Consider the following 19,935-nt stretch of genomic DNA (forward strand, 5'->3'; position numbering starts at 1 on the left):
TGATAAAGAATTATGAATCAGATAGCAGGGAAATTAAATTAAGCTGATTATTATCTTGTCAGATAGACACATTATGTCATGTTCGTTGCTTTTGTAAAACGATTGCTTCATTCAGGTTTAATAAATTTAGAATATCCTAAGCAATACACACAGGCGTGACTGTAAAACATCTTTGGTTTTAGACATTTCATTTTATTTATTTTGATATTTTATTTATTTGTATTCTGTTTTATTATTCTATATAATTAGCATATGTATCTAATTCTCTAGATTGGATTATTAAATATGCATGTTTAGATTAGAAATATGCAATATGAAACATTTTATTCTCCTAAATCCCCCTTATTTAGGTAAGGGATGTGAGCAGCCTCTGTGCTGAGTCTGGGTCTGGCAGCTCCTTATGGTGACTGGCACCATTGGAAGACCTTGGAAAGCTTTCCCAAACCTGGATCCTGCAGCCCCTTTGATTTTCCCTTTTGAACCATTTCATGCAGCTGATCCAGGCTGAGTTCCCTAATAAAGAGCAGCAAAGGGAAGAAGGAGCCTGGGAGACTCTCTCAGTGCATCTTCTCCCAGTGAAAGCAGCTCCACTGGCACGTGAAATTAGTTACAGATTGTTCACGTGGGGCCTTTCCCTCAAGGAATGGAAATGAAGGGAGCTGCTTCCGAAACAAGCGAGGCCACTGACCCTACTCAGGGCTCCACTGCAAAAATACAGTTTGGAACAAGAAAGATGGGAGCCAAGTGCTGTCGTGAGCTCAAAGCAGCCTGAGCAAGAGGTGAAGGCAGACCTGCAGAGAGAATCCTGAAATTAAAGTCAATCCATCAGCAAAGGAAAGCTCATCAAAGCTCTGATAAAAAAAATAAAATTTACAACTAAAATCCATTTCCATCAGTGCATCAGGGTTTCTTTTCCTTATGTATAAAACAAAAAATGATCACAGGTCAAAAGCAGAATAACAACAGCTAAAACCCCCCAAGATTTAACTAAAAATGAAATTTAAACCCAAGTTTTAAGCACAGGGTTACTCACTATCCTCCTCACTCCTACCAGATCTCAGAGACCTAAATTACCCCAGAGGCAGCAAAGGACTGTTGAAGAGTATTTAATGCAACTGACCCCATTCAGCTGACGGCCCTGTGGATGAGCTGCCGAGCTGGATTTTGGGATCAAAGCCCCAGCACAGGCACGTCCTACAGCGGGTGGACACTGCCCAAACAAAGGTTCCACGGGAGACACTGCTCCCTGAACCAACCAGCTTTCCTTTAACTGCTCCAACCAGTCATTTCTGCAGCATCCATAAAAGCAAAGCCTCAGGTGCCCTCTGCTGGCTCTTGAACGACCGAACAGAAATGTTAAAATTGAAGATTTTTAGGTGTGGGAAAGCCAAACCCAATCCCAAAGTCAAACCCACACCACCTCCTTGCCAGTTTTCCAGCAGTCCCTTGTTCCCTGTGTAAGGACAGAAAACCCTCAGAGATGTTTAAGCACAGGGCTCTCTCCATATCAGACCAAACATTTTTAAACACCCCATAAAATTTATTGTTGTTATACTTAATATTAACTACTCCCCAGTTGTCCCAAATCTCTCTCAGTAGTACCCACTTTATTTTCTTCCTGTTTTTCCTCCATAAAGATTGAATTTTCTAGATGTCTTCCCATAGGAAAGACATCCCATGTGCTTGTCCATCCATGTACAGAGACCTATAGCAGCCACACAACCTGCACACACACCCAGAATGAGTTGTCTGTACAATTTTATTTTCCACCTGCAGTTACATTTACAAACTGTCCCATACAAGTAAAGCAGTTTTCAAAGTGAACTCAACCAGAGCTACAAAAATTATTCTCTTCTCTATACACGGCACCAGCTTCAGAATTTATGTCTATACACAACTGCTGATTATGTTTAACAAAAATTCACTATTTTTTGGCTCCGAGGATCTCCACAAAGGCAACTTGATAAGTTTTATCCCGTTGCAATCACAACATTAAAGTTCTTGGTTTTGTTTTGCTTCCCTCTCCTTTCATCTGAAGCTTTGCATGGCTTTGTTTTGGAATTCTAATGAAGACAAAGCTACCACAAACCAGCAGTTTTAGAAACAGAGGATAAAAATGCTGAGCAAAACCATCCAGCAACATTTCAAGCAATGTTTCACTTTAGATGCGCCTGCTCATCAGCAGAAATATTGAAATTTTAGCTGGTTCCAGAAAAGCACAAACAAGTGATTTAACACGAAATGAACTTTACAAACAGTCAACTTACAGAGACAAAACAAGGTCGGAGTGAGGAGCCAGAGCTGCTCCGGGAAGAGAAATGTTTTGGGGAGCCTGAAGGGAGGAAGAATGAAACTTAAATATTGCTTTAAGAGTAACTTTCAGCTTTAAGCATTTCCAAATGCCATGAGAAAAATGTATGTATTTAAAATATAACTTTAACCTTTCTGGATGCAGCTCGCAGCCACGAGTGAAAGCGTTTCCCCAGGAGAGGGCAGGAGTTCTGTACACAGGAGCTGCCAGCTCCAAACCCGGGCACGGCTGAAATACACAGCAGCTCCTGGAGTGGAGTCAACAGGGCAAAAATTCCCTGTCTCAAACATCTATTTCTGCCTAAGCCTCTTAGCACCACAGTCCCCCAGACATAACCTTAATTATGTCAGTCAAACCTTTGTATTTTTTAATTCCTTTCAAGAGACAACACTGGAAATCTGTGCTGGCTCTGGAGTTCACCAGCCTGGGATAAGATCAAAACTCCACAACAATCAATAAAATAATGAAGCTTATTTAAGCTTTCTGTTGCAGCAATCTCACTCCCAGTCTATTTTTAAACCCCTCCAAGGCTCACAGCAAGGCAACAGACAGGGAAAATCAAGCATGTGGGAGCTCAGAATTGCTGTCTGACCCTCAACTAATTCCAGAATGGCCCAAACCAGCCTAACAGCAGCATCATTTTTAACATTAGAAGAAGCCAGACACAGTAGCTGGAGCTGTCTGCTTTCAGACACTGAACCCTCAGTAGTTCATGGACAGCTCTGAGTAAACTCTGGTGTGGAGTGATTCCACAGCAGGAAGCTTCCAGCACTCTCATGATATGAAGTAACTGAATATTAGAAAGCTGAAGGAAGTCCAGCAAGGCAAAGGCACACACACAGTCACCCCAGCTGGGTAACTGGGTTGCATAGATACACCGTGACTATGGTTACAATGTTCAGAAGCAGCCAGGGAAGAAAAAGAAGGAAAAAGTCCCTTTCCAGGATGTTTTTTTCATCATTTGAGGGAATCATAGCCAGGCCACAGCTGTCAATACGTGATTTTTAAACACCTTCCAACTTCTCCTGTTTACAGGAGGAACACTCAAGGTGTTTACATTTATTTTAAATGTCACTTTCTTTCTAACAAGTGAAAAGATCCTATTTTAAACTCGTGGTTTTAGTTCAGCTGCCAGCATGAGAGAATCCCACATTTCAGGTTGTTTTGTCTATCTTATTTTCCTTATTTTTACAGCAACCTTGATTACTTTAGTTTATAACATCCTGCTCAACCCTCAGAGTGAGATGGGTAACACACTCAAAATAACGTCTGAAACTGCTCTGAAATGGTTCATCATTTTTGCACATTTTCACTGAAAAAGTCCCACTTGAATAAAAAAGTGAGTTTTTACTTTTTCCTTAAACAATTCCCTAACACTGGAAAACCCAAGTGGCCCTGAACACCAGGAAATTAAGAACCAATTCCAAGCCTGGTGCTCCACACCTTCCCTCACCCCTACAAAGACAAAAAATAAAAATGAGACCAAAAAAATCAGGAAGGGAATTTGAACATCACTGTTTATCACAACACATCACAAGTGGTCTCAGGTACAAATTTCTACAACCATTTCTTATTTTACAACTGCAACAAGAGTTTGAAGCTACTGAGAGCAGCCAAACTCTCTCACTATGCAGAAATATAAAGGGATTGCTAAAATTAGCTCCTCCATACAACCAGAATATTAAAAACAATGGGATGTTATCTGCAGAGAGCAACAGACCTGGCAAAGAGTCCAAAAATATATTTTATTCCTCCTGTGCTGAAGTGATGCCACCATACAAGTCCCCAGTTATATGAAATCAGCTTTTGGTAACTCATTTTTGAACTAAACTGTTAATTTCAGCACATTTATCCTAATTTTTAAAGATTAAAAAACTCAAAGTCCACTTATTTGTTTCAACAAGTGCATTTTCCAGGAGGTCCACACTGTCCATCCTTGCGTGTTCCAGGAGTTTGGCTCTGTAGGAAAATGATCTACAACAATCATCTGAGCTGATACATCAGTTCTCCAACCAGAAACAGTTCTCATAATTTAAAAAAAAAATCAATTCATAATTTAAAATATATTTCACTGACACTCTGCTTTGCTTGTAACTAGAATATACCACCATTAGTAGCTGACTTAGAACATCAACTTGAATTTGTGAAAAAAAGCTTGCAAAAAATAGATCAACTTCCAAATGTACAGAAAAGGACATCAGAGCTGATATTTTTGGGTCACTTAATGTATTTCAGAAAGAGTAGCAAGCTGGGAGTGAAGTACCCTATATTACAAGTATTCAAACACCTAAGCTGGACTGTTTTACACCTTGAGTGTAGAGCAGGGTTAGTTCCAGACAGGGAATTTGGAAGCAGGTCCAAAGAACTGCAGCTCTGCTCAGTTAGACTTGATCACGTAGGCGGGCCAGTCGCTGTGACAGCTCATCCTGCACAGTTGGAAAACAAAAAGGGAAAACCAAACATCAGCAACAGGAAAAGCAACTTTTGCCACCTCACGTCCAGCTGATGAGAAATTCTCTCGTGGCTTAACAAGATTTGCTTAAGACCTCAAGCATGGCTGTGAAGGAGGAATTTCAGAACACAAAATTAAGCAGAGAAAGAAATTTTTCAAAGAACGTGGAATATTTGATAGGACAAGGGGACTGAAATCCTTCCCTGTGAGGGTGGGGAGGGCCTGGCACAAGGTGCCCAGAGAAGCTGTGGCTGCCCCATCCCTGGGAGTGTCCAAAGCCAGGCTGGATGGGGCTTGGAGCAACCTGGGATTGTAGAAGGTGTTGCTGCCCATGGCAAGGGTGGCACTGGATGAGTTTTATGGCCCCTTCCCTTTAACATTCAACAAATGTATTTTGACAGCAAGACTTTTAACCACACAGTTTCCTTGGAACAGGTGAAACAGAATTTAGCAATTTAGCATTTTGTTTGGACTGAGTGAAGCATTAATTCTCACATCCCATTTCTCCAGAAAACATTGACCTCACTGAAATCCAACATTTACCTGCTCTGCTGAGGCCACACTTGTAGCAACTGAACCTGTCTGTCCTTGAGGTAGTTCCATGTTCAGATCAAGGCTAAGAGGAGAAAACAGAGCAAACACCAAGTCAGGCACGGGTGGCTCAAGGGGGAAGCACAATAATTGACAGCAGAGGAATAATGAGACAGCACCCCCTGAACACTCCAGAGTTACACATGCTGGTGAGTAATTTTGACTCACTACCAGGACAAGTCAGATATGTCCAGAGGTAAAAGGAAAATTGTGTTTTTTCTCTGCTTCTAAGAGACAGCTTATAAAACAAGGGTATTTGACTGTAGATATAATCAGCAAGGGCTGCAGGAACCAAGATTTATTCTAAAGAAATAGAAATTTCACCTACCCTGCTTCATCTGCCATTTCCTGCAGGAGCATGTCCACTTGGTTCTAAAGGAAAACAAAATGGATTGCTGCATTTGGAGTTTCTGACAACCTCTTGTTAGATTTTCAGAGAACAGCAATTATTTTAACAAAACTGATTTAAAGGTAAATGCCTTTGGCAGAATAATTTTGTGCTTAACCACTAGAAGGTATGAACTCAAAAATAAGGAGCAGAGGTGCTCAGCAGTTAAAATTACATTAATTGAATTCTGGCTTGTAAATAATGCTTCTACAGAATTCAACTGATCCGTAAAAATACCCAAACATATACCTGAGTGTTTCAGTGCTATTAATGAACATTTAAGACACATAATTTAAGACCACCTTGATAAAATATATTTTATCATTCTTACTTGTGGCGTTGTTAATGTTGTAGTGTTGCTCATTGTGTCCTCCATCTGTTGTGTCTGAACATCCAGTGTCTCAAACTGATGCTCAAATTTGTCCATTAGTGCAGATATCTATGAAAAATATTAATCAAATCATTTATCTTCAGATAAAAGAAAAAACAGATCTCAACTGGAAAACTCTTGATTGAATTTCCCTTTTTATAACTTGTCCCTTCTGCTTTTGATGTCAGCTCCAAGAAAATTAAGCCTATTTACCTTTTCCAAGTTCATGCTCTTCAAGGTGGCATCCATAGACTTCACCACCCCTGCCATTGACTTTGTAACCTGAAACAAGGGGAAGGAAATTATTACAAGGAAAAAAAGAGCAGTTTAGGAACAAATCCTTCCCTGTGAGGGTGGGGAGGCCCTGGGATGGATTTCCCAGAGAAGCTGTGGCTGACCCTGGATCCCTGGAAGCATCCAAGGCCAGGCTGGGCAGGGCTTGGAGCAGCCTGGGATAGGGGAAGGTGTCCCTGCCTAAGGCAGGAGGTGGCACTGGATGGGCTTTAAGGTCCCTTCCAACCCATATTATTCTGGGATTCTGATATTTCCTACCCAGCTCTCTTATCTCTGTTCACAGAGCTTTGACAGTACCAAATAGAAGGGAACATCTTATTGCCATCTGGAATGTAATATTTTAAATAGCTCCTACCATTCCCAGCTCTAGAAATTAACTCAGCCACTTGAAAAACACATTCTGAGGCAAAAGTCACTAAAAATGAGCTTTATATAGCATTCATTTCTGTAGACTTGAGACCTGTCACTGTTAAGGGATACATTTGGTCCACAGGTCACAATAAACTTTCAAGGTGAAGAGCAGTAAATCAGTTTACCTTAAACAACTATCTGTTGGAATCACAACTCCTACCTCATGACTTTACTTTGAAGGGGAGAAGTACCTTTGTGAAATAATCCAAAGAGCAGCTGCCAGAGGAATTCCAGCAGCCGATTTATTCTTGGCTACCTCTAAAACCAAAGGTGAAAGTTCCCAGCTGGTTGCAGCCGGGATGAAGCCACTCCAGAGAAGATGAGAGGTCTCCTCCTTGCCCCTACAGGAGGGGGAGGGCCTCACCTTGCCCATGGTGACAGCAGTCTGGACCCTGGCAGCCACGGCGTCCACGCGGGCGCTCATGCGCAGGAAGTTGATGGCCTGGTTCTTCTGGCGGATGGCGTTCTCCGCGTGGATCCGCGCCACCTCCATGTTCCCCTTCTGGATGGCCTTGGCAAAGAGGGAGACAAAAGGAAAAGCCTTTTACCCTTCCCTGCTCCTGTACATAGGAGTTCTGTGTAGTCTGTTTTGGCTTTGGAAAAAGCATTAATTAGTCACTCTATCTTTTTCTATTAAAAAAGTAAACAAATCACTCCCTCCTCCCACAACAGAGTGCAAGCATTTCCAAGATGAGAATTCCTAACTTCTTTCCAAAGAAGGCATTGGAAAGAATGCACTTCAAATAGACAGTTTTGCAGAGCTACAGAAACACAATTTCTGCTCCTGAAAACAGTTTCAGTCTCAAGACACAAACACAGGCACAGGTGGTACAGCTGTATCTCACGGGCAAAAACACATCAAATCAACTCAGTCTCTCTCTTCACTGCTTCAAGGACTCAAAAGCTGTTTTGAAGTTCCTCTCCACAAGCCCATTTAATACAAGCTGATAAACATGAAGTGGTTTTAACTCTGAGAACAACAGTCTCTACCAAAGCACATACAAGACAATCCTCTAGGGAAGCAAATTCCACGAGCCATCCACAAGGATTTATCCTCATGCTTATTAATAAACACAGGAATATTTATAGTCACATATTTTAAATCACAAACATTGATCACATGATTACTAGCATGCACACCAGGGAAACGACAACACAACAGATGTCTTCCTGCCCTAACAGGCAAGCATCAGATCTAAAAACTTGTTTCAGACTTACCTTTTTAATTTTAGCTTTCTCAGCCTTTTCTTCTTTGTCGCATTTTTTGGAGTTCCTGTTGAGCTCCTTTGCAGCAAACTTCAAATTAAACAGGTGTTCTGCAGTGTAAGTTAAGGGACCAAACCTATTTAAGAGTGATAAATCCAACCACCAAACATCCCCCAAGAGGAACTGAGAGTGGTTCTCTGCCGGTTACTTTCACTCCCACACCAGAAGCCTGCGACTCCCAGTGAAATGATGTGGTTTCCTGACTTGCCTGGAACCTCCCTATCCAAAAAAAGCCCAAAGCCACTGAAGAACACAACAAATGAACTCTGTAACAGCAAACTGGCTCAGCTGCCCACAGCCAGCTACAACCCAGCAGGATCCTGGATTGAAATTGTTCTTCCAGCTCCTTCCCAGCCCTGGGTCATGTGAGTGATCCCAGGCTCTCCAACAGCTCCGTCATCTGACTTTTGGGCAGAAAGTACTCCAGTCACGAAGAGAAACTTTAAAAACAAAAGTTCAACTACTTAAACTGAAAGCTCCAAGAAAACAGTAAGACAAGCCTTCAGAGTGATTTGGAATGACTGCATTAACCAATACTGACAAAGAACAGAGTGTATGCTGTAAAAATAACAATCAAAAACATCTTCTTAAAATACTGTTGATGAAAGCTTCCTATTAATATCAGTCCTTCTCAAACAATATGTAAGAAAAAAGCTTTGTAAGTTTCTTTCCTGCCACCTGGGGTATCCTAAGAAGAAGGTGCAGCAGGTTCTAAGATGATTACCAATTCAGTGGAAACACAAAGCTAAACATTATGAGTACTTGAGGTTTCTTCAATATTTCAAGCACATAAATTATTCCAGAGCTGTTTTCTGCCTTAAAGTCCAACCATTCCTCTTACTCTGACAGCAACCTGGAGACATTAGGAATGTCTTCTGTTATCCTATAAACATCACAGGCAGGCTACAAACAGGCAACACACGTGACTTTGGATAGGGTATCTATTAATGTAGCTACCAGAACCAGAGCAGTTTATTTTGAAGTAACTTCCTCAGTTACTCAGCTAGGGAATTTACCTGACATTAAACCAGCTCACCCATCTCTGGGGAGCACATTCCTGCTCCTCCCTTCAAGTGTCTTTCTCAACGTGCCACAAACCAAGTGGAACCCAACTTCCACCTCAGTCTGTGACTCACAGTCAGCTGCTCCAGCAATCCCTACCAGGGCAACCGGCAATGCCAGCACTGCCTGCACATTCCAACCACACTGAGACCTCTGGGCTCCATAAGAGTTTTCTGTCCCTGTGTGTTAAGATGGTTTTATACAGCAATAAAGAGTCAGCCCACACAGGGCTCTGCGTGTAAATTCTTTCAAGAGCAGGAAGAACAGCTGACGTGGTGGCTGTCTGGGGGACAGCCCAGCTGACATCACTCCAGTTTACATACACGTATGCTGTCCCTGCTGTCCCATCTATACTATTTTCACTATAAACTGTGTTTTCTGCCTCAGGAACTGGGCTGTCCCTCCATCCACCACAGCCCTGCCTCCTCATCACACCTTGGGAAGAGACACCGAACTTCCCACCCACTTCCTTGTCCCTTCAGGGCGGTGAAACCACAGAATCACGGAATAACTGAGGTTACAAGGGACCTCTGGAGATCACCCAGTCCAATCCCCCGCCCTGGCAGGGTCACCTGGAGCAGGTGACCCAGGAATGTGTCCCGGTGGCTTCGGGATTTCCCCAGACAGAGACTCCACACCCCCATGGCAGCTGTTCCAGTGCTCAGTCCCCTCCATGGTAAGAAGTTCTTCCTCCTGCTGAGGTGGAACTCTCGGTTTTTAATTTATGATCACTGCTTCTCATTGTGGTGCTGGGCATCACTGAGCAGAGCCTGGCACCATCCTCTAACAGCCCCTGGAGATACTGGTACGGAATATGAGATCCCTTCTCGCTTTTCTCGTCTTTAGAAGAGAATTCCGAGGTTGAGCGACCTCAGCCCCGGGCAGTGTCACACCCAGCCCTCCCGCTGCTGCCCCTCGGTCCCCGCGACCACCGCCATGAGGGGGATTCGCCCCCTCGTTCCCCGCGCCCCGGGGGCTCCTCCCGGCGGGGAGGCCTCGCTCGCCACCGCCACCTCCCCCGGCCCGGCCCGGCCCGCGGCTCCCGGCTCGTCCCGCCCGCGGTCCCGCCCGAGGATACTCTCCATGTTGGACATGCTGGCGGCCCCGGGGGGAGCGGCGCGGCTCCGGACCGGGCTGGGGCAGCGCTGGGCCCAGGACGGTGGCGGCTCCGGCGGCTCCGGGTTCCGGCCCCGTGACGAGCCGGGGCGGGGCCGCGCCTGCGGCTTTGGGCTCGGAGGGAGCGGGAACCTCATCCCGGCCCTCCCCTGCTGTGGGCAGGAGCACATCCGTAGGTTGGAGTGCTCCAAATCCTAGCCAGCCCGGCTTTGGACGCTTCCAGGGGTGGGGGAACCAGAGCTAATCTGCGAAATCTATTCCAGGGCCTCACCACCCTCACAGGGAATAATTTCCTCCTAATATTCAATCGAAATCCCAGAATATCCTGAGTTGGAAGGGATCCACAAAGATCATCAGTCGTGCTCCTGGCCCTGCACAGACGCCCCAACAATCCCACCGTGTGCATCCCTGGCAGCGCTGTCCAAACCCTCCTGGAGCTCTGGCAGCCTTGGGGCTGTGCCCTGGGCAGTGCCCGACACCCTCTGGGGACAGAACCTTTCCCTGATCTCCAGCCTGACCCTGGCACAGCTCCGGCGGTTCCCTGGGTCCAGTCCCTGTCACCACAGAGATCAACGCCTGCCCCTCTGCTTTCCCTCACGACAGAGTTGTAACTTCGCTGAGTTTTCCCTCAATCTCCTCCAGCTGAACAGACCAAGTGCCCTCAGCTGCTCCTCAAGGCACTTCACTATCTTCCTGTCCCCTCCTTTGGACATCTCTCCTCTCCTTCAGTTTGAATCCGTCCCCCAGTTGTTCTGTCTCTGCAGGCCCTTGTAAATAAATAGTGTCTCTTTGTCTTCCTCGTCAGCTCCTTCAGGTACTGGAAGGCCACAATTAAGTCACCCCAAAGCTTCTCCACAGTGGACACCCCCAGCTCTCCCAGCTTTTCCCCAGAGCAGAGCTGTCCCATCCCCTCTAATCACTTGTGGCCTCCTCTGGACTGGCTCCAGCAGCTCCACGTCCTTCTGGATTCCAGGGCTGGAGGCAGCTCTGCAGCTCTGCTCTCCCCTTCCTGCTGCCCACTCTGGGATGAGCCCAGGACTTGGGGGCTGTGGGCTGGACCATGTCCAGCCTCTCAGCCACCAGGATCTATGTTTAACAATATTTTCTGCTGAGACATCTCAGACAAAACCTGCCAGAGGAGTGATGCATCTGAGCTGGCAGTTCTTCCCAGGTGAAATGCCTGTAGGAGTTGTGGATATGGTAATAAAGCAGGAGTGCTCGTGGCAAATGAACTGCAAAGAGTGTGGCAGAAGACACTTGAGCAAAGCCAGTAACTAATTATTCTTGCTGGTGTCTCAGGAGTCTGAATTTATAGTGATAAAGATCGCTGAGTCCTGGCTGTGAAAGCTTTGAAACTGAACTGGTGACACCACAGCAGTAACAGACTCCATGTGTGTAACAGGAGAGGTCTGCAGGAAGGACCTTTTTATCCACAAGATGGGAAAAGATGAGATTTTCTGGATCTGATAATTCTCAGTATCACCAGTTCACAGAAGTGTTATTATCTATGGTTTTAAACCACATCTTGGGAGGCCTGTAGGAGAGATTTAACATATTTAATAGTTCTCTGTTTAAAAGAGTCTGTTCGTGCTTGGACAACCATCCTGTGTTCAGCCTCCTGGAAGCTTGCGCTGCAATTCTCATGAGTAATAGTTCTTTAAATGAATAAGGCTTTCCAGGGTCAGAAGCAGACACTAGATCATTGAATATCCACCTCTTTTTTCTCTAATATTCCTGGAACTCTCTCATTAGGACATGATTTGGAGGTGGCAGTGATATTAGATAGGAAGTATTAGAGTGATCATCTACTCTGAAAAAAATGATTCATTTCAGTGCTGTCAAAGAGAAGTGAACCTGGCCTAATTACTCACAACAGTGTTAGAGAACAAAGAGGCAAAACCTGCTCAGAAACAGGAGCATGCAATGTTCTAGCTCAATTAAACCTGGAGAAGCATCAATCAGTGTCACACAGGTGTCACAGGAGGAAACACACTGAGCTGCAGCTTCCTCAGAGCTGCTCAGGACATTAGCTCCCAAATTCCAACTGAAATCGCTCTTTTTTTTTTGACTGCTGAGGAAATATCCTGATGGTATACCTTAAAAAGCTATTTGAGTTAAAAAATAAATACATTTTATTGGTTTGGGGTTTTTTCCTGATAATCATCACTGAATTTTCATCATTAAAAAACCCTCCAAATTTGGAAGAAACACATTACCAAGCAATTATGTTCAGCCACCTGAATTAAATGTGTTACTTACTGTGGGTCAGGTGTAGAGACACACCAAGATGTTGGCACAGATTGCAATGAAACCTATGTAATTTAGTAATTTAGAAATATTTTCATTATAATAACAGCTGGAAGGATAGGAGGGTCCCTCCTGAGCTGTGCTTTGGGTGCAGAGTGAGGCTTTGCTCACGGGAGCTCAGTGCCCAGACCCTCCAGCCTCTCTCACCCAGGAGAAAAAGAACAACTCTGACATTGGAGTCCCTGTTTTTTAACATGAGTCACCAGTGATTAGGAGGGAATAAAGCTGTTGATTAATCTCTGAACTCTTGGTAGAGATCTTCTGCCTCTAAAATGAGGAGTTTGCTGTATCCCAGGTTTTGAAAGGTAAAGGTGCCATTTGGTGGCTTTTTCCAGCCAATAAAATTGTAAATAAATTGGTTTACCTTCAAACAATCATGGGTGTCCAGTACTGCTCATTAGACTAAAATCACCTTGCACAAACATGATTTCTGAACAGTTCCCTCCTGCATTTTTCATTTCAATTCTTGATAAATCCATTTTAGAGCCCCAGCCATTTTGCACTAAGGTACCAACTCTCAATTCTCAAATCTCTTCCAAAAGCAGCAATTTCAAGTCTGCCTCTTGCCTCCTCCCCTCCTACACATCCTCCACCTCATCTTGGATGCAGCAAATATTTATTTTTCCTTAAATTTTATTGAGTTTTGAATTATATGTTGCTCCCTACATAGCACTTTGGAGAAATAAAACTGACAAATTGAGCTGCACAAGAAGATGAGCTAGGGAAGAAGCAAACTGAAAATATGAAAAAAATCAGAATTATTAAATAAAAGTGCTGAAAACTCAGCAGAATTCAGTTTCCAGGCATGATGGAGGTGTACGGATTTGCCAGTTTAATGAGTGCACTTACAGATGGTGATGGTGTTTAGGGCAGGAAGGAGGTGATGAGGTGGAAAACATCCATTACATAAAATTTTCCTTCTCTGTGGTGTTTTAGCTCAGTCTTTCTCTTTCTTTTACTCTGACTCCATCATGTTCTTTTTCATCTCTTTTTTTCCCTTTCCTGTGTGTTTTCACATGCAAGAATTGACCAACCCAATATTTGTTAAATGTAATGAGCTTTTCAGTGCAGTGTGTTACAAATATTTGGCTTTTCCTTCATGCCTTTCAGCCAAGCCCACAGGAATACCCTTCATGTTTTGCAAGAGGGAACAAAGGTACATTTTCTTTTCATAGTACCTGAGATCCCATATTGCATAAACCTCCCAAACAGAGGCTCTTACTATAAAATGTCATTTTTGAAATGCATCCAAACCTGAATATGACTTTGCCATTAGGTATAAAGGCCATGAACACAGCTTGATTCTTATTCTTGTGATGATCAAATCCTTTAATTTTGACGTAGTGATGATTTTCCTCTGCTCTGTAAGGTTCTCACCATGTGCAATGGTTACAGGCCCAAGCCAAGTGAGCTCATGAGAGCTGGCTTGTGAACTGTGACACCAAGAGCGATGAGGATCAATTTTAATCACAATAATTGATCTGGTCCCTTAGTCACTCCTGGTGTCAGTCACGCATGAGGCGCAAGAGGCAGCGAATGTTAAATAGGAATTCAGGGGTAGAACAGCAGAACGAGCAAATCCAGGTGTGATGCAGCACTGCTGAGAACTCTGACCCTGAGACAACACTTGTCATTAAAATGCAGGGTTTTTAGGGGATGCAAATAAATGCAATACAAAGATTGGACTCACGCTGTATTTAAATTCTACATACAGCAAAAAGAAATTAAGGTGATAAAGACATTGGGGGATGTGGGATCTTGGCTGCATCTCTGAGGCAGAAGCAGTTGGCCATGGGAGGAGGGATGATGTTATCCCTTGGGATGAGCCAGACAGTTTGGATGGAGCAGCACTGGCACCAGGACCTGCACGCGTTGCCCACTGGTTTCTTTGCTTTTCTACTTGCAGCAGATTCCCCACAGAAGGAGGGCTCTGCAGCTCAGAATTACTGATGGTCCAAAATGCTGGTGACTCACCAGATTTCCACTGCAGGTGGTTGGCAACTGCACGAGTCTGGTTCAAAGAGGGAACAACAAATCAGTCCTGGCTCTGCAGGAGAGAGATGATGGCAAACTACAGCTCTGCCCACTGTCTGGACCTGGATAAACAGGGATGTTCTGGTGGGTGTAAAAGGCCTGCTGATCCTGACAGTGTTGGTACCACACATTGCATGGCTACATCCCCAAATAAGCATTTCCATGACTCGATAAAATCACTACAAGTGTAAGGTAACTATAAAACCATGGAGTGGTTTGGGTTGGAAGGGACCTTAAAACCCTTCCCCACCCCATTCCCTGCCATGGGCAGGGACAACTTCCACAATCCCAGATTGGTCCAAGTTCTGCCCAAGCTGGCCTTGGCCACTTCCAGGGATGGGGCAGCCACAGCTGCTCTGGGCAACTGATGTTGTTTTGTTCAGCACTGAACTGCTGATAGTTTTTTCACTGAGACACTCCTGTAATAGTTCCACCTAAAAGACACCACTGAAAGTGGACAAAACTGAGTTTCTGTTCCACAGAAAATTCACCAAAAATTGTTCTCATACAATTAGAGTGCATACCAGAAATTATATTATTTTCCAGGAAAGCAGAGTCCAATACTGGTTTAGAAAAAAACCTCATTTTCTGATTTTATTTTCAAACTTTAGTTGCGTTTTTTGGGGTTTTTTTTTTAATTCACCCTCCTCTTAGTCATACTCCATGTTCTTTCAACATCATTGCCTTTAAAACCTTCTGGCTGTCCTTTGAAATGTTGCCATCTCCTTCAAAGTTTCATGGCAAGAAAACTTCTTCCACCATGGGCATTATTTATCTGAAGCAGCAGAGGATTTCTCCTGTCTCTTTGTAGAACAGTGAAGACAAACAGGACTGTAAAGCCCAGGATGAAGTGTTTAGGAATTCAGAGCAAACCTGCCAGGATCTGAAAGGCAGCAACCAGAGGGGATGAAAGAAGCAGTTCAATAAAACCATTTAATTCTCCAATAGCAGCATTAATGATCTGATCCTCCACCTCTGAGGTCCCCCAGATTGTGTCATTTTCAGAAAAATTGGTGTAAATCTAACTTAGGTCTTTTTGAAAGCCAGTAGGACAGGGGAAACCAAAGGGCTCCACACCACTGGGCTCAATTATTTTTACTACTAAGTTTTTTTCCCTATTCCATTACCATGAATTTCCTGAATAAGCTTCATTTCCAGCTTATCTGTGCCAGGAGCACTGGCACAACCTTCTACTAAGCTGTGCTGGTTGTGTTCTGCAACGGTTTGTGGATGTTCAATTTAAAATAGGGACGTCAAGTTTCACTCAAAGTATATTGAGGAAAAGAAACTGCTAGTTCTGAAAAAGATTTGAATGTATATTTTTTTCCCCCCAAAATGCTTTCTGTCTGTTCTTAAATAGATTAATATTTAGCCTTTGAAAATACTCTGTCAACCACTGAGCAAATGAGAAGCCTGGGACAGATTTAAGGAGAAAATTAAACTTAGTAATGTGACAAGGAAGTGATTTTTCTTTTGGAAAAAGACTGGTGGAAAGAAGCAGTTAAAAGGGCCAGCATGAAGATAAAAAAATCAAAATTATTTTAAAAAATTACCTTCCTTTCAATAAAAAATCAATACAGCAGCCAGGAATGGCTCTGCCACTACTTGGGGTTGTATAGCTGTGGTTAAACTCAGCCCAGCCTTGGAGGAAGACAAGGACCTCCAAAGGCTCAGAGACTTCAAAAGCTTTTATGTGGGATAGCAATTTTTTTTTTCAAATTAAAACAGTATTTTTATGTCCTTGCTTTATCTTTTGTTGCATTTTATTTTGGGACATTTAAGAAATAATCCTCCAGAGTACTTTTAGGGCTTTTCCCTCTTTTGTCCCCAGCTGAAATCATGTGACAGGGAACCTCCAGCAGCCTACGTGACTGCTCTGTGCTCCAGGGATTCAGATTTCTGCTGCCAGGGCTGTCTGTGCTGTGCCGAGTGTTTCAAACATGTTTTCTCAATGATGATCAAAACAAACCCTTCCTCTCAGTGCAGCATTTATCAGAGTGGTTGATTCTCTGAAGGAATCGCTCAGCACATGTCATTCTTTGGGATTGCTGCAATATTGCACAACTCAGTAAATAATAATACCGGGCTCCACTGCAGCTCTTTTCACACAAGGCTCATGAAACTGATCCTTGTAGCTCATGAATCCCACTGCGGAGCCTGGCTGCTTCTCCCTGAACGATCCCATCCAGTCTGCCCTAAGCCTTTCCCGCTTTGCAAATGTGCAAACCCCTCCTGTTGTTGCGCTGCCCGGTGACTCAGCGCTGCTGCCGTCATGCTGAGGTCAGTCCCAGCTGCAGGTCTGGCCTCGGGCTCCGGCACGGAACAGTCACTGGGACACCGGTGCCACCAGGGCCTCTGCCCCCGCTGGCACAGGGGCTGCTGCAGCCTCTGCCCTGCTGGAGGGGAAGCGCCATCCCGGCTCTTCCCCTGCGGGTCCGGGTCGATGGGAAGTTGGATCTGAGTCTGCAGTGTCCTGACAGCCAGGAGGGACATCCCTGTCCTGGGGGACACAGGGCAAGGGAGGGGATTGTCCCGCTCTGCTCTGCACTGGGGTGGCCTCACCTCCAGTCCTGGGGGAAGTTTGGGGCACCACAAATAAAAAAGACATTAAGCTTAGAGAGGATATCCAAAGGAGGCAAAAGATGGTGGAGGGTCTTGAGGAGTGGCTGAGGTCACTTGGTCTGCACAGCTGGACAAGAGGAGACTGAAGGGAGACTCATCACAGTTACAACTTCCTCACAAGGGGGAGAGGGGGATAATCAGAATTTACAGGCAGTTAATGCTGCTACAGCACCAGTGAGTGCAACAAACCTGCAGGAAGGTGTGTGGCCAGGTGTGACCCCACTGGGGACATTGCTGGCCCAGGCAGTGGCACAGTCCTGGCGGTGGGGACAGCCCCAAAGGAGGGACATGGTCCTGCTGAGCTCCCTGTGCTCCCCTCAATGGCTTGGGATGGCTGGAAAAGTCCTGGAGCAGGAGATCACAGAATCACAGGATCACTGAGGCAGGAAAAGACATCCAAGGCTATTGAGCCCAGCCTGTGCTCAATCCCCACCTTGTCACGAGCCCAGAACACTGAGTGCCACCCCCAGTCATTCCTTGAGCACCTCCAGGGATGGGGACTCTGCCACCTCCCTGGGCATCCCCTTCCAATGCCTGACACAACACCTATGGAATGTTTCATGGATTTGTGTGGCCTCACCTGGGTCTGAGGGTGAGCAGCAGCAATCTCATGACGTACTCGGAGCACTGATGCAGGAAGGCATTTCAGCAGTTTCTCTGCTCATCTACAGTATTTCATTCTCATCCCTCAGGTGCTCCAGAGTGCCCTACACAACACAATCAAATTATTGGAGCTCTACTAGGAGAGAAGATTGGATTAGCAGCTAAACAAACCGGATCAGGTTATAGATTTCTGTGCAGTTTTATTTTCTTCCTACCACCACAGGGATATGTGTAAACAGGCACATATACAAAGCCACCAGCATTTGCCAGCCAGGGACATTGTGTGATACTGGCCACACATTTCTGAAGTGTAAACATTTTTTATTTGGGATCTGATACAGGAGTCAGAGGTGAAGGGCACACACAGAGCTTGTCTTTCCTTCTGACTGGACAGGCAGGAAACAGCATTTTCTGAGCTTCCCAGCTGTCCATTGATGACGAATTCCTGCTTGTTCCCATTTAGCCCAGCTTCAGCTGGCCTGAATATATTCTATTTAAAAGTGCCCTGGGATTAGTTCAGGTTGCTCCAGACTTCAGCGTGCTGACGTTGGAGGAGATAAACAGAAGTAATTTGCTGATTCACCATTACAATTTTCATAAAATATGAGTCAGGGTTTTCTTCTTTCATGTAACAAGGAAATTAGGTTACCATGCTTTGCTGAACACTGTGCTGCACTGTGTGTGTTCCCAGTAGCATCTCATGTTCCTGCAGTATATTTTTGGAAGAATAACCAGATTTATGAGGCCACATCTTCTCCTGTTCCCCTTGGCTTTCCAACACACTGGCACTCACCACTCTTTGCCTTGAGTTAGAGGCCTCTTCTTCACTCCATTATAGAGTCATAATCCTGAGTGGATTTTCTGCAGCCTCTCACCTGCTGGACTGTTAAACCTCTGTTTAAATTCAACACTTCCACGAGCTTCCCCAAACCTGGACATCTGGAGCAAAACTAGCTGAGTGCTCATGGCATAGGGGGTGGAAGAAGAAAATCTTCAAAGTTCCTCCCAACCCAAACCATCCTGTGCTTCATGTCCCAGGATCCACCTCAGATTCCTGAGTAGGGTGACACCTCTTTCCTCAGATTTCTTTTTCATCTTGGAGCAGGGTCTTCCTGGTAGTCTTTGCATGTGCATTCCCCCTGGATGCTTCTCCCATGTTCCGACTGTTGCCTGGCCAAACCTTGCCCTCCTTGTGACTGTGACAGTGCCTTTCTGGTTTAACAGAGAGTAAAATTGAAGTGGTGACTGGAGAAAATGACATCAGCATTTAAATAGATTTCCTGAGGAAATTTTTAATGGTCATTTTTATAGCTTATTTTGTGCTTTTAAACTTTTTTCTCCCTGGTCAAAGGTCAAGGAATTATTTCATACAGACCAGTACAGGAAAAGAGCTAATTCTGACTAATCTCAGGAGGTTCATTGTTTTGATTCATTTTCATTCTGAGCACTGATGGCCTTCAGAGAGTTTCTTTGGATTAATCAAAATATTCTCCACTTCTGGGTTTAGGCAATACAAAAACTTAACAGGTCGCTTCACATTTAAGAGTAAAACTCCATAAAAAGGAACAGGAGCTATAAAACCCCTGACCTCAATGCACTTCTTGGACTTTCTTAAGAGAAGTTTACACAGCCAGGAGCTCTCAGTACTTCTACTCAATGGCTACTAAATTGAATATAAGTTCTTTCCAAATCCTGGCCAAGTGCTCAATCCAAGGTGTTTGGGGATGAGAGGAAAGAGTTTACAGCGCTCTGAGAGTCCTGTGTGCAATTTGGGTTCACTCTGGCAGGCTGTAAAAAAAAAATTTCATATGGTTCTGTTCTCTTTGTGTGTGTATGTGTGTGCAGAAGTGAATGTCCAGTTCAGCTGGGAAATGCACTTTTACACACCCCCATGCTGGTTCAGCAGCATCTGCCTAAAGTTAAGGCCATGGGGAATGTTTCTTCTGGGGTGATTTCCTTTGAGACAGAATATGCATCATTCATGACATGAAATTCTGGAGTTTTAGAAGGAAAACATAGTCCTGTGATGGAATTTTCCAAAGGTAAAGATGATTTTCTTCCACCTTGCTGAACTGCAGAGCACCGAGCTAAATGCACAGGGTATCTCA

The 19,935-nt window shown here is 44.5% G+C and overlaps 1 protein-coding gene and 2 long non-coding RNA genes across 3 annotated transcripts; 1 reads left to right on the plus strand and 2 right to left on the minus strand.

The window, feature by feature from the left end:
* Positions 1 to 1,741: 1,741 nt before the first annotated feature.
* On the minus strand, positions 1,742 to 10,351 carry CHMP1B (charged multivesicular body protein 1B). The gene is made up of 8 exons (XM_059858940.1): positions 10,224 to 10,351; positions 8,036 to 8,133; positions 7,182 to 7,328; positions 6,326 to 6,394; positions 6,074 to 6,181; positions 5,683 to 5,726; positions 5,307 to 5,379; positions 1,742 to 4,737 (listed from the first exon to the last, which is right to left on the minus strand). Exons 1-8 carry the CDS (start codon positions 10,237 to 10,239, stop codon positions 4,693 to 4,695), a joined length of 600 nt encoding a protein of 199 aa, XP_059714923.1. The 5' UTR covers positions 10,240 to 10,351; the 3' UTR covers positions 1,742 to 4,692.
* On the plus strand, positions 9,534 to 11,055 carry LOC132333650 (uncharacterized). Its single transcript, XR_009488223.1, has 2 exons — positions 9,534 to 9,821; positions 10,525 to 11,055. It is a non-coding gene; the product is annotated as an uncharacterized LOC132333650 (long non-coding RNA).
* A 4,170-nt stretch (positions 11,056 to 15,225) lies between these two features.
* On the minus strand, positions 15,226 to 17,990 carry LOC132333957 (uncharacterized). Its single transcript, XR_009488309.1, has 3 exons — positions 17,805 to 17,990; positions 17,414 to 17,569; positions 15,226 to 15,485 (listed from the first exon to the last, which is right to left on the minus strand). It is a non-coding gene; the product is annotated as an uncharacterized LOC132333957 (long non-coding RNA).
* Between the last annotated feature and the right edge of the window lie 1,945 nt (positions 17,991 to 19,935).

The sequence above is a fragment of the Haemorhous mexicanus genome, chromosome 14 (assembly GCF_027477595.1).
Source record: "Haemorhous mexicanus isolate bHaeMex1 chromosome 14, bHaeMex1.pri, whole genome shotgun sequence".
NCBI classification, from domain to species: domain Eukaryota; kingdom Metazoa; phylum Chordata; class Aves; order Passeriformes; family Fringillidae; genus Haemorhous; species Haemorhous mexicanus.